The following is a 15,397-nucleotide window of genomic DNA, read 5'->3' on the forward strand; positions in this document are numbered from 1 at the left end:
ACACTTGATGATTGCTCTCGTTTAAAAAAGCAATGTTATTTTGTTTGCCTTTAAGCGATATAGGTATATGTATATGCAACAAAACTGTTCAACTGTTAAAGAGCAGCAGCCGAGCACCGAGTGGAGAAAGATACCTTTATGACAACCACAAGCTGCGGGGAGAAGAATCGCGTGAAAAAGGGAAGCCCCAGAAATCAGAGAGCCCGTGTATAATTAAACACAAATCGTTAATTTTCGTGAAAGTTGACAAAATTTTTATCTGCCTTCAGCGCGAAACTGTCACTCTGCGACACACACAAGTCCGACGTTCGAGCGGCGATAACCGGAGCCGAGCTTCATTGAAGCTTTCAAATTGTGTTACATTTCGTCCATTACCGACCATGCGCTGGAGAAAGACGCCAGAGCTTGTTTTAATTTATTTTTATTCAGCGAGGTCGGGCATTGTGCTAGCGAGGGGCTTGATTGGAGCCTGTCATACATATGGGCACTTACGAGCTCTTCTCGCGGTTCGTGGCGGGGCGGCGGTGGTCATCATCGTTGCTCTCCTTTTCGGACTTGTTTATGGGAGCTTCGCACTCTCCTGTGGCCGGGTGTGATTGCACGAACGAACGAACGAACGAACCAACGAGCTTTTGACCATCTTTGGAAGAGGAAACGTGTGCACGACCGAGCTCCGAATGTACGTGCACAGGGTGCAAGGTGACATTACGTAACATTCTCAGCAATGCGGGAGGACTTGGTGTTGGTTGTGAATGCGGTGAGTTTAAGTTTTGTTACTTTGTGACTACACACCTGAAGTTTTTGGCAAAAGTGACGTTTGGTTGCTGAGTATCGAGAACCATTTCACTGAATATTTGCAAACAAACTTCATTTTTGCAAAGCTCTCAGTAGTATTTGCTACCATGCACAAACATCTTTAGGAAAACCATTGTGAAACGTACATACCTACATACATTCACTAAAACAAGTTTCCTATTGGAATTTACACTCTTGTGGTGAACATAAAAACTATCGACAGGATGGTTTAATTTTTCTTTGCTGTGATTTCATAAATTGATTTTTTTTTTCGAAGAATGTGTTCAATGGTGTTTCAATTTCTCCCCCATTCCCACCCCTTGCAATTTTCATTACCCACAAGGTTAATTTCGAACATTTTAACACTTCAATTTATTAGTATATAGGAGAGACTGGACTACTGGACACACTTAATCACTGGGGACACTTGATACCCTTTAGTTTCTCGGATTTCTGAGCAGATTTTGTTCCGGTAAGTTTCCGTAAGGATTCGTCTGGACAGAAGGTAATTTAATGGTGACATTTGCGTCAGTTCGTAGAACCAATTTGTTTTTGAGACCAGTTCGTATGTTTTTGCTCCCTTAGACTATTTGTTAGCAAGCACGAAAATTCTTAATATCCTTTTGGATTTGCAACCAAAGCTCAAAGCTGTGAATAAGTAGAATCAATTAAAATCATTGAAATGGTACTGCTTCTTTTGTTTTTTTGTTCAGTATTATAAAAAGTAGAAGAGTCTGTGCCTAAGGACATGAACGATTTCTTCTAAGTTAGCATTAGCATTAGCATCAAACAAGTTGCACAATATCGTAGGTGGTACGATTTAAAAACTATTAAGAGCAAGACGGATATCTATAGCTGGACAGATAGTAGGTAGGAAATAATTTCAATCTCCCAGATAAAGACATATCCCGCTCCAACAGTTACGGATTGTCCTGGCCACGTCCTTATAACTGGTAGGGATAGGAAAGGTATGTAAGTCCAACATTTACTTAAGAGAGATGCAGAGAACTCTACGACCCCTCATAAATGTCTCGGGAATTTAGGAATTATGTTAGTAGGGAAGGTAAGCCATAGGATGCACCCAGTCAGTGTTGCTGGCAGATTTTTTTTATATAGATGTTGAAATTGCTGTCCAGAGCTTCTGAATGTTTAAAAATCTGAAATTTAAACTAATTTTTTTTAATAGTGGCCCTAAAAAGGAGAGAATGATTAGGCACTAATACTGTCAATCGACCAATCTCCCTGTTGCTAGGATCTGTAATAAGGACATCTTTGTTACTTTTATAACTTTCCGATAGTACATATCGCTACATATTAAATGTAATGAATATCAACAGTAAGAGCAGAAGCGTTAAGGATGGTCTGTAATTTGAAGGTTTGTAAAAATATTACTCGACGAGCAGTTTGGTTTTTAAAAAGGTCGGTCAACTGTTCATCAGCTTACTCGAGTAACACATATTTTCAGACGGAACAAGTCTGTCTCTAAAATATCTCCTATGTTGAAAAAGCGTTCGTTAATGTCCGGTATGATGATCTAGAGTACGATTTACAACGATATGGTCTTCAAATATTCTTCGTGAAGGTCAACAAAATGTATGACTTTGATGCCTTCAACATTGGCGCGGACGTCCCACAAGGCAGTATCCTTGATCAAATCCTGTTCAATTTGTTCACCTTCGACAGTTCAGCTTTGGATCGTCGCCTTTGTTTGCAGATGATACATCCATCGTCTACAGATGATACATCCATCGTCCAGAGAGGTTTTGATGATGTTGTTGTTAATTTATTAAGGAGACTTTCAGCTCAAGGTAGGTTCTCCCATGTTAAAAAGTTTTTTTTTTTACAGAGGTGTAGATGTCCTGTCTGAGTAGATCAGCAACTGGAAGATCCTTATCAATGCGGCGAAGGCCCAGTTCATAATGGTTCCACATTCCCTATCATCTAGACTTGTTCCGTCTGTGAATGATAAGATCTACTGGAATGGTCAAAATAGGTTGTGTACCTCGAACAAACACTAGAGAGCAAGCTTAATTTACGCTCAAATTATGTAACTTTAAACGCAGCAAGGTAAAGTTCTGTCCAGTTAGAATCCGGAATCACTTATTGTGTTGCAGCGGCACGGAAAGTGACAAGCTGCAAGAATTATTTTACAGCGGTTTGTTTACCTAGACAAGAAGCGGTGTTTCGTGCAGTGATTCAAAAATTATTCCAGATGGAAGCCGAGAGGAGAGAAAAAATTCTGCACACCCCAAGTTGATAATCCAACAAGGTTCGCAATAAAAATCACAAAGACGTTGAAAATTGCCAAATCAATCGTTTCAGGGAGCGCAAAAGCGTGGATCGAGTGCCTCAAGGTAAGCGTCGTAATGGAACATATGACCGCAAGCTGAACCAGATGGTGTTGAGAACAAACCCTGGACTATCAGATAATGAAATCGCACAAAAATACGCTGCTGCTCGCAATACCGTTCGAAGAATTCGTTTGCGAGCAGGATATCGTTCTTATCGAGCCAGTAAGCAACCAAACAGAACGTTGAAGCAAAGTTTTGTCACCAAAACTCGAGCTCGGAAATTTTACCAGCAGGTTTTGACGAAGTACCAAGGATGCCTGCTCATCAACGATGAAACCTACTTTAAAATGGATTTTGGACAGCTTCCTGGTCAAACATTCTACATGGCGACGGCACGAAGAGATGTTCCTGTGAAGTTTAAGTTTGCTTTTATGGACAAATTTGCCAAAAAACTGATGATTTGGCAAAGGATATGCAGCTGCGGAGCAAAGACCAAAGTGTTCGTGACGAATAAGACGATGGACTCGAAGCTGTACAAGAAAGAATGCCTCAAAAACCGCGTACTACCTTTCATTAAAGCCCATAAAGGTCCCGTGAAGTTTTGGCCAGATTTGGCGAGTTGCCACTACAGCCGGGAAGTCATCCAGTGGTACCACGATAAAAACATAAATCCATCCAACTGCCCGCAGTTCCGGCCCATCGAGAGATTTTGGGCAATAATGAAGCAGAAGCTTAAGAAAAGTGGAAAAACGGCTCGGGACGCGATTCAGATGACCAAAATGTGGAACAAATGTGCCAAGGAAGTTGACTCCGGAGGGGTGCAGTGTTTGATGGGAGGAATAAAGAAGAAAGTGCGAATTTTCATTAGAAACGAAGTGAAATTATTTGTATTGATATTTTTTTTTTAATTGATTAAGTTGCTTTCGAACAATTGATCAATTGTTTCCAATATCTGAAAAATGCGTTTTCTTGTTAATTTTAAACATACGTACATTTAGCACTTTTAGTATACAAATTTAGTATATACCATATCAGAGGCTCGAGAAAATAACAAAAAAAATCATTATTATTATTTTTACATGTGAAATTGCGAAGTGTAACACGAAAAAGGACGCTACAGGGAATCACCCCAACAAACAATTCAAAGTCACAAATAAACATACACATCGAATAAATGCTGTATAACAGTGTACAATGCTGAATAAGACAGGATGTCGAATTATGTGCTGTGGTCTCATTTAAAATAACGATGAATGAATTAATCATTCCCAGAGCCTTGAAGAAGCTAGAGTTGCGATCGGGAGTGCTGATAGGTATTTAGTTTCATGCAAGCTTTTATTGATTATTGAGTTGCCCATATGATGAATTCTAGGATAGCTCAGATGACAACACGCATAAACAATAACTATAAGATGCGCCTAACCACTAATTCGAGATATCATCCCAATTTTATGTGATATGGTCACACCATCTAAGATATCGTCAGTATATGGTACCCGTTTATTAGGGAAGGCAAGCGGCTGGTGATCGGTAGGTACATGGTTCGAATTCCATACAACGACATGTATAAGTATTTAATTAATTTTCTAATATCTGTGTGGTGTGAGCCACGTCAAAAATAATGAAATACAATACACACTTAAGAAACACACCCTTCCCTGCCCCCCCCCCGTCCCTCTTATTTTTGGGTTAATTTTCCCACAGTTGAATAATCGTTGAATAAATGTATAATAATGTCTTATTAAACGTTACTTAACATGAGAATCAAGCGTATACAGAATCACTGTTTTAAGGAAGCAGTGATGTCTAATAAACGCTGAATAATTAAAAATTTTATCGCATAAACTCTGTTACAACTTATATTAGTCAAATAAAAGCTTCTCGACATACCTTATACAACACCAGTAGTTTAATGTTGTGGTTGAATAAATTCTCCAGATTTGTGTGAACAGAAGTTATTATTAAAAATAGTACAAGTACTTTTAAGCATGCAGTTGAATAAAATGGCCAACAAGTCGTTTCTTCAATAGGCGATTGTTTGTTGGTACCTTTAACGCAATAAAGGCACGAATAACCTCTTTGGAATAAGTCTACATTTGTTTTTCGTTGGAAATTTACAAAATCGACAATTGCATTGGAATATTTTCTGAAAATTCCACTCCACAGTAAAGGATACCCAGGTAACACGTCCCAGTTTACAATTTAATGCTTAACAAGTGTTCTTTCAACGATTAATCACCATGGCACTGCACTTAAACTCTACCAAGGAATGTCCATGGCACAATGTACAGTGGTCCAGGATGGGAATCTTGCTAGAAGGTTTAATGTTAAAACGATTGGTGTCTTGGGTGAAGTTTTTGTGGTAAAAAAATCACTTCTTTTGATACGACAGGTTATACAGGTGGATCAATGATATTTAAACATGCGCCTTCAATCCCGAAGATTTCTAATGTCAATACCTTTGACTCTCTTTTCTCTTATCCTTCACCTATGCATCAATGCTTTACACTAAGAATCAACTTAGCTTTCCTTTATTTTCGGCAGATTTCAATCCACTTGCATATTTTTTGTAGACGGTATGCTTCTGATTATTTGATTATCATATTGCATATTACTATATATAAAACAATTGGGATGACGAAGGACCATCAGGGCACCCAATTGAAGCGATTTTGATGGGGAGAGTGAAGATGTCAACTCTCTAACTTGCTAAAATTTCGTGGATAAAGGGCAGGCTCTTCTCCCCATTAATTGGGACATCTTCCTGTTGGATGGCTCGTTTTCTGACCAATTGGCTGATCAAGTTGTTGGATGGAGATTCTTTAACTGTCCCAAGGAAATTAATAGGTGAATTGCCTATCAATCCATCCATTCGTTTTTGGCCTTTCATATAGCGCTTTGCTGATGACAATCAAGTTCATCATCATCATCATCATCATCTTCATCAAAAGTCTTTTCTTATTGTAGTTGTAAACATTAGAGTGGTCCTTAAATTAATTGATATTCAAAACCTATTTTTCTTATTTTTTAAATTAAATACACATGATCTTTAGCAAGTTGTAGCTTAGTTAATTCCTCTATTCAATAACATTTTTATATTAGAATAAGTTTAAGCATTACATTAGGATGTATCTGAAAAATTATGCTTTTAAGCTCTACAGCTTTTGGTCATGTTTCTCGTGAGAGTCGTCTTTGAGTAACTTTAAGATCTTTTAAGAAATCGATATCTCTTAAAGGACGCACGATTTTTACGATTTTAAAATACACCCATTTTTTCAATCCAGCATCAATCCAGGGCACAACTTGAAGTTTATGATGTTAAATCATTAGATATATATTAAATTTTTTACTTCATTAAATCAATTTGACGTTATTAATTTTTTGTTAAATATAATTGTGTATAATTTCTTTACAAAAATATTTACAGATAGGTTCTCGAACCATGAGTTGATGGGTTGAATAGGTGGGTCCAATTTTCTTGTTGTAAAAATGTTCCTTGAGCGGAGATGAACATCAAAAAAAAAAAAGACAGCTTAACTGCTCTAAAGAAGCAAAATTGATCTAGATCTTAAAAATTTCCATAATGTATCATATTCCGGAAAAAATGGTAGTAGAGGGTTAATTGCATCTTATAGTTCGTTTTTTTTTCGCTAAATCGGGATAGTTTTCGTACTCAATTTGTTAGCTCTCTTCATCGGTTCAAACAAGATTGATAAGATTAATTATTACAAAAAGAGTTCTTATCTCATTAGCAGCATTTCCTGAGTAATAGTTGACGACGGAGCGCAGCATTCTTGATCCTATTGTGAGACAACTTTGCACATTATATTGCATATTATTAAGCAGAGAAATCAGTCTGAACTACAGAGTATTTGACAATTTTGGCCACCAGAAATCTTGTTCAGATTGCTTCTGATGTCCTGGGAGAAGCAGTCAGTTTCGAACATTTTCAAAATTTGATGCAACGTGTGGAATTTTTCGATTACAGTCAGTGTAAATCTATTCGTGTTTTGATCGCCGAAGGTTTCCGTCGAAATGGTTCTTGTGCTGTGGATGATGTAAACTATGCCCAAGTAACCAACAAGCCCGCTAATTCGCCTTTTTGCAATATAAGGCTGATGCACGGCTAACATAGGGCATGCTAGGCTTTGTATTAGCCGCATATTAGCCTTATATTGCAAAAAGGCGAATTAGTGGGCTTGTTGGTTACTTGGGAGGTCCACTTAGTAATGAAACAAACTCTTTTGCTTAGTACAGCGCTCCTACTGGACGTTTTCGGAAGCTTTTGACGTCTATTCGTTGACAGTAACAATAAAAATAACAGCGTTTTTTCCAGTTCATAAAACGCTTTTGTTTTGGAGACAGTCACCAGTCACGTGCACAGTCACCTGGAAAATCCGTCGTGGTCCGCGTCCAAGCTGGCTAAAGTGTTGAATTTTCCCAGAAACACCGTATGGCGCGTGCTTAAAAACGTACAGGGAAACCTTGATGATGAATCGGAAGGCTCAAAATAAACGTCAACCGTCATTTTCATGCAAAGGTCATGAGGTCCATTAGAAGCAACATAGTTATGTCCGATTGCAATTTGAGTAAAAAGTGTGATGCCGCCCTTAGTAGAATGCAGCAAAGGCTTACAAGCATACCACGTCAGTGGGCAAACAAATCGATCATTTAAGCAGAATACCGCAGCTAGAACCCGTACTCGAAAGCTGCGACAATTCCGGTGGGTGCATACTTAAAGATGATAAAACCTATGTAAAGGCTGACTTCGGACAGCTTTCAGGACCTAAATTTTACAAGGTGAAGGGTGGAGGAGGTATCCCTGGTTCAAATTTGTTATATATATATCATCTTGCAGGGAATTCTCAGGTTTTCGTCACTGAGAAAATAATGAACTCGAAGGTTTACAAAACCGAATGTCTCCAGAAGCGAGTTCTGCCATTTATCCAGTTCACCGAAGCGTCGCAAAACTTCATTTGAGCCCCCCCCCCTCCAATTTTCAAATCACACACCGATTAGTTGAAAGGGTTTTCAAGCGATCATTCCAGAAATCGTTAGCTGAGATCATTTTCATATTCGAAACTTTTTGCCTTAAATCAGAGAAGCAACAGACCATAATGATTGTCGAACCCCACTCGGATCGACTGGACTGACCATCTGACAATCTGCGCTAAACCCACGCACCACACCTCGCCTCTAAGGACAGTGGAGCCAACGACGAACTATAATCCTCAGCTAGAGCGGCGTAAAAAAATAGCCCAACAAGACATTTTCCTAAAAGTATCGAATTTGTCACTTACCTTTCCCGGTTTGGCCGGATCGATGCTGGAACAGGACCGAGGCTCTGTGAAGCGATGAAGAAGAAACAGTAAGATTGGAGATCTGCCCCGAGAAACAATGCCGCAGAAAATTAAGATCAGTGTTGCGGGTCTCTCGTTACGGCAGCACCGTCTTTTGTCGTCTTCGTGGGGGCTTCGTCAAGTGATTAGAGGAGATCCATTTTTTTTTGTTTTGCTCTTCTGTTGGCTGGTTGAAGGAGTTGATTGATTTTTTCAAGGCTTCAGCCAGAGCACCGGATTCTTTTTGGCAACGATGATGATATCTGGAATGACAAGTCCAAGGGTAGAGCAGGGGGTTAGTGCTTTGCGGTTTCAGGTTTTTTGTTTGTGTTGGTGTGAATGGATTATAATATGATTTGAAAGAGTGATTAATTAATATCAAGGCTTTTTTGTTTGTCTCAGATGGACGAGGTGAAGTGGTTGCAGCAGCAGCAGCAGCAGCATCAATCAACAACAGGGGAAGAGAATGGAAACATGAAACATCATCGGCAGGTAAGATCTGGTTTGGTGATGAGAATGGACGAGATTTGAAAATCAGATGGTGTTCTTGTTTTTTGTCTGGTTGGTTGGATACCAGGAAGATTGTTGGCTTCATTTCAGGGGAATCAATCTGATTGATATTCGTCTGACGAAAGATAAGCGAGAGGCATCGGAGTCAGTTCCCAGAGTTTCGTTCAACCGACGACTTTGTAATGGTGTAAAGTTCTTCCCGAGCTGGGAAATGACTTCAAAAGTAGCGAACCTATTGATCGCTGCCAACAACTTTCTCACTCAAACCAATCACGGCAGTAGTGCTACCGATTACCGATTTGACGCTAAGTATTTTCCAATCCCCATGACACCCGCTGTTTGATGGAACGACCCATTCATGACACGTTTTTCATCTCAGCCGCCATCAGTGTCGAGTCAAGACAACAACAAACTAGAGAGCGAGCCAATATCAACTTTGTGCACACTCTGTCAATTTCCGCTCTTCCACTTCTCACAGCTTCTGGCTTCCAACCGACAGTTTTTCTTTCTCCCACCTGTTTCTCAAAAGCCATTTTTCACATAGCGCCACCGATCGGCCGACAGTCCGACCGTTCCCTGGTGTTTGCAGTCAGCAGTGGCAGGCGAAAAATTTCCCACCGTAATTATGAAGATTACTACAAGTTTAGCACATTTTTACGCCTTGCTTACACAGAGGTGTTGTTTTCTTTTCCTTCGAAGAGAGCTGCCCATCTTACCCGCTTCCTACTCTTCTACTGCTGCTGCTGCTGCTGCTGCTGCGTGTTTGTTTGATGGAAGCGTTTAACAAGCTATAGGGGGATTGCAAGAAAAGCCAGCATCAAGCTGGGGAATTGTTTGAACATTAAGCTTTTATGTTGAACCGTTTAGGCAGAGAGAACAGGTGATTGTGTGTCGATTCGTCTTCCGTTCCACATGGAAGGCAAAAGGTTCATGTTGGCTTCAAATATGATGGGACGGGAAGTTGTGTCATATGTGGATGGTCCAAATTTGGGTGAAAGTGTTGACATTTATTTGGGTGGCATTTGGATTCGGTCGGAGATGACGTGACTTATTGTTTCAGGGTGTTTTTGGGAAGAGTTTATGATTCCAATCTATTTAAATTTATTTATTTGTCGTAAATCTAGTGCAGATCGTTTTGTTACATTTCACCTAGTTTCTAAAAATTATATAAGCAAAAAGGCTAAACGAAGCAGTATCTGCTTTAGCACTGCACAGTGGTCCAGGATGGGAATTTAGCAAGACGAAAATCTAAATGTATTTATATTAGATTTTAGAGGTGTATTTTTTCAGCTTTAAAATTCTTTCTTTTGGACATTTTTAAGTAAGAGTGGTCCTCGAATTATTCAATAAAAACTTTTTTTATTATGAAAAAAAGGCATGGTTTTCCGCAAAGTTGTAACTGACATGAGCTACTTTGCTAAAAACATTTTTTCTATCTTAAAAGTTGCTTCTTTTGACACATTCTATAACTTTGCTTGAAGACATGATTCCTCTATTTTTATCAAAGTAAACATGACTAATTTTGGTTACGTTCAGATTGTGAATAATGTTCATGCTGACAAATCTTCTGAAGACACTTTATGGCTTAAATGTTTTTCTGCCTCTTACTGTTCTCATTTTGGAGTAGTTTTTTTTCTAAATGTGATGGCGTGGGGAGATACCGTTCATCATCCCTCCCCAACAGGAAAGGAGATGATTAACTCGATTCTTGCTTTCCTCAAAATTGACCTTTGCTCGCTTTCTACTCTCTATATACAATTTTCACACTGCCATACTCCTAACATGCCCGGATGCGATTCTGGGTACTCCATATGACCATTGCGCAACAACAATTGCGGGTATTTCTAATTTTTATTGATACGTTTAAGGTCTGTTTTTGCTTGAATTCTTATTTTAGCTCGAACTCTAACATGAATTTGAACTCTAACATCAACTCTAACATGAGCATGATCGACAGCCCGTGGATGCAACTCCGTCATTACCAGATCAGCTGTAATTATACAAAAGCCAATAGACGATGCTTGGGACTAGCAAACATACTCAATGTGTAAATACTGGTGATCTAAAATTAGGCAATACCATCGCCGGCCCCGTCCGAATGCTAGTCAAGTAAGAAATGGGTAGGAAAATGATGACGTCATACTCGGTATATTGAAAGCCTGGACACCTTTGCACTTCCCCGAAAAATCACTGGGATGTCGGATAAAAGGGTTGGAATTGCAGCAGGATTCGTTTCCGGAAACGATATGCTGAATTGATATCCTAACGATTCAATAGCACGAGGGAGCGAAGGATTGAGCCCACGAACTCCTGCTCAGTAAGCAAAATTGGTCGCCATTAGGCCACCCAGCACCTTACGACAATTTCGATCAAGTTTCCGTTCAACTGTTGTTACTAGGTTTCAATCCCGGCGGTGACCTCACCAACGACGACACCAACTGGTCTTGAGAAGGTTTTGATATGGATTTTCGATCAACACGTCTTTCCTAAAACTAAAATATTACTTTTTTTACGTACCCATTATATTATGAAAGAAAGCAGAGCAGAGCTTGGGATTGCATTCATGAGTTTCTGCTCAGTAAGCAAAATCGGTCATCAAAAGGCCACCGAGCTCCTTATTTCACAACAAAATTTCGATAAAGTTCCTGTTCAACTTGCTGTTACTACGATAAAAACTACTCTGGAGAAGGATTTCCTTGTTCCTCCAACCGAATTTGTTATATTAAGAATAAATCCGATTCACACTAACACTCTACAATTTGAAGGAGCTTGAGATTGAAGCTATTATTTTCTACTCAATAGGAAACATTGGTTGCCACTAGGCCACCGAGCTCCCGTTCAACTTGCTGCTACCAGATTTCGGTCACGGCGGCGACCTCACAGATGACGACAACAACTGCTCTTGAGAAGGATTTGATATGTATTTCCGATCATCACGTCTTAAACAGACGATTTTCTATTCAGAAAGTAAAACTGGTAGCCATCAGTCTAGCCGAGCTTCTCAATTAATTTTTTGAGACGTTATTTGGTAAAGTTTGAATTAAATTTAAACAAATAACTGGAAGGGATCTCATCCGATTCATCCGAATCAGTCACCTTCCAGGTTTCATAAGCTTAAAATTAGTCACTGATTCAAGTTCACTGCGTAAAATTTAGATATACATATAAAAAAAAATGCTTAAAACTTTATAGTGCCATTATTTAAATATAAAAAATACTGCAATAAGATTTCGAAAAATCACGCGCAAAACTTCCACCCTGCATCGATTCGATGTAAAAAATCATGATTTAGGCCTTGATTAAGGAGATAAGCGTGATTAAAGATTATGTACACCCAAACACCCCTCAAATCGCGATTTAGGCCTTAATTAAGGAGATAAACGCAATTATACTTTTGACGTATGGAAAACACGGCTCAAACGAAAACGAAAACATGGGTGTATAATATAATCTAAATATTTTCCAGCATCGAAAGGGTGAACATTTTATGCAATAAATCCAACCTGAACGAAGGTTGGGAAAAAAGGGACTCTGAAGTTGTTCCATCATGGAAGAGCTGAAAATAAACTTAAATGATTTAATTCAATAGATCTAGCCTGCACGAAGGCTGAAAAAAAAAATCTTAAAACCCAGACTGATCGAAGGCTGGAAAAAAGATAATCTAAAAATATCTCATCATCAAGAAGCTTAAGATAAACTTAAATAACACTAGTTTACAGCATAATTGAACTTGGTACGCTGATAGTCATTTTCCATATAAAATCATGCGCTGAATCCAAAAATGTAGTCCAACAAAATCTCAGTAGGATAGTTTTCGAGATATAGACAAACTCACCAAATCCAAACATGATCGTTGTCCAATAGTGCGGATTTATACATTATGAATTTAAATTGCACTTGATTAATAGATGTACTAGCCATATGGCTAAAAATCTCTATAATAAAGACAACCAAAAAACTTGATTCAGAAATGGTCTAACACTAACTCTAGCCCAATCACGAACACTAACACGAACTCTAATTCAAACTTGAATACGAACTCAAACACGAACTTTAACATGATCTTTACCACGATCTCGAATTTGAAGTCAAATTTGAACACTTACTATAACTCAAATTCTAACACGAATTTGAACACGAACTCTAACATGAGCTCTTACTCTAACACCAACTCTATCTTTTACACGGTTTCTATCACGAACTCTAACGTGAACTTTATCACAATCTCGAATTTGAACTCGAATTCGAACTCAAACTCTAACACGAATTTGTACTCTAACTCTAACATGGACTTCAACACGATCTCGAATTTGAACTTGAATTCGCTCAAACTTTTACACGAATTTAAACTCGACCTCTAACTATAACGCATAAACTCTAGCTCTAACACGTGCTCATACACGAGCCCCACCGCCGACTCTAGCCTAAAAACAAACACTAATGCATTGCAAACCCGAATTCTGACACGAATTCTACCTCGAATTCAAACACGAACTCTACCACAAACTCGAACAAGAACTATAGCATGAACTCTAACATGAACTTTAACACGAACTTGAATTCAAACTCGAATTCGAACTCGAACTCAAAATCGGACCTGAATTCAAATTAGATCTCTAATTCTAACTCTAACAATTCCAACTCTAACAACTCTAACTATAACATATTTAACTCTAGCTCAAACACGAGCTCATCCGCAAACTCTTACATAATGGCTAACACGAACTAAATCATGAACTTTAACACGAACTCGAATTTGAACTCAAATTCTAACACGAATTTGAACTCGAACTCGAGCTCTAACTCAAATTCTAACACGATTTTGAACACGAATTCTAACATGAACTCTTACTTTAACACCAACTCTATCTTTTACACGGTTTCTAACACGAACTTTAACACGATCTCGAATCTGAACTCGAATTTGAACTCGAATTCGAACTCAAACTCTAACACGGATTTGAGCTCGAACTCTAACTATAACATAAACTCTAGCTCTAACCGTGCTCATACACTAACTCCAACACCAACTCTAGTCCAAACACAAACACTAACACATTGAAAACCCGAATTCTACCTAAAATTCTAACACGAACTCTAACACAAACTCGAACAAAAAGTATAGAACGAACTCTAACATGAACTTTATCACGAACTTGAAGTCAAACTTGAATTTGAGCTCGAAATCGAACTTGAATTCAAATTAGATGTCTAACTTGACAACTCTTGCTCTAAAAACTCTATTTCTAACAACTCTAACTCTATCTAACATAAACTCTAGCTCTAACACGAGCTCTTCCACAAAATCTAACACAATATCACAATATCGAACTAAATCATGAACTTTAACACGAACTCGAATTTGAGCTCGAATACTCTAACTCGAATTCTAACACGAATTTGAACTCGAACTCGAGCTTTAACTTTAACACGAACTCTAACACCAACTATAGCTCTAAAACGAACTTTAACACAAACTCTTACACGATCTCTAGCTCTAACACGACCTCTAACGCCATCTCTAGCGTTTATACGTTTTCTAACAGTGAACTTTAACACGATCTCCAATTTGAACTAGAACTCTAACTCTAACACGAGCTCTTACACGAACTCCAATGCAAACTCTAACACCAACTCTAGCTTTTACACGAACTCTAACACAATCTGTAGCTCTAACACGAGCTCTAGCACGAATCGTCTATGCGACGAATGCGGGACGAACGACTAAACGGACCAGGAATATTGCCCAAGCAGCTGTCTCCGCCGTCTGCAGGTGGGCGCTTTCTGTTGGTTTCCAACTCTCCGCTCCAAAGAGTGTACAGTGCCATATCTGCCACTCGGGCAATCTGATTCGGGGACTACCGATCACCATCCAGGACCATCCAATTCCGCTTAAGAAAACAGTACGTGTTCTGGGGGTAGTTCTGGATCGGTCTCTAAGTTTCGACCAGCACTTCAGATTGGTGAAAGAAAACTGTCGTAGCCGCATCAATATCGTCAGGACAATCTCGCGCCCGCACCGCTCCAGTAACCGCGAGATCCGCCTTCGTGTCGCCCGGGCTGTTATCGACAGTCGACTTTTCTACGGCATTGAAATTACCTGCTTAGCCACCGAGAAGCTGAACCGCATCCTCGCTCCTATATACAATACCTACGTATGCATCGTATCCGGCCTTCTACCTTCCACGCCTGCAAACGCTGCTTGTGCGGAAATCGGAGTCCTCCCTTTCCGCTATCGATCTGCTGCAGCTACTGCTACGAAAGCCGCTGCCCTCGCTGCTAAGACATCCGGGAAGGATAGGGTCTTTCTCCTCAACAAGGGGAACAGAGCCCTCCGCACTACAGCCAACCTTGACCTCCCCCCGGTGGCCAGGGTCCACTGGCATGGAGAGAAAAGTTGGCGATCTAACGTTATCAAAATAGATAAGCGGATTAAGAGAGGATTCCAAGCCGGAGATAACT

General features: G+C 39.4%; 2 protein-coding genes across 2 annotated transcripts in view; one reads left to right on the forward strand and one right to left on the reverse strand.

Moving 5' to 3' along the window:
• Positions 1-15,397, reverse strand: part of LOC135713054 (transcription factor hamlet) — a 287,914-nt gene that overhangs the window by 162,574 nt on the left and 109,943 nt on the right. The window contains exon 3 of the mRNA XM_065236140.1: positions 8,387-8,688. The gene's annotated coding sequence lies outside the window, so the exon portion shown is untranslated. The remainder of the gene's footprint in view (positions 1-8,386; positions 8,689-15,397) is intronic.
• Positions 8,409-13,936, forward strand: LOC135712730 (putative uncharacterized protein DDB_G0283527). The gene is made up of 4 exons (XM_065235771.1): positions 8,409-8,439; positions 9,667-9,696; positions 13,684-13,814; positions 13,931-13,936. Exons 1-4 carry the CDS (start codon positions 8,409-8,411, stop codon positions 13,934-13,936), a joined length of 198 nt encoding a protein of 65 aa, XP_065091843.1.

The sequence above is a fragment of the Ochlerotatus camptorhynchus genome, unplaced genomic scaffold (genome assembly GCF_037179485.1).
Source record: "Ochlerotatus camptorhynchus isolate MF236.1 unplaced genomic scaffold, CSIRO-AGI_Acam_v1.1 ptg000040l, whole genome shotgun sequence".
In the NCBI taxonomy this organism is placed as follows: Eukaryota; Metazoa; Arthropoda; class Insecta; order Diptera; family Culicidae; genus Ochlerotatus; species Ochlerotatus camptorhynchus.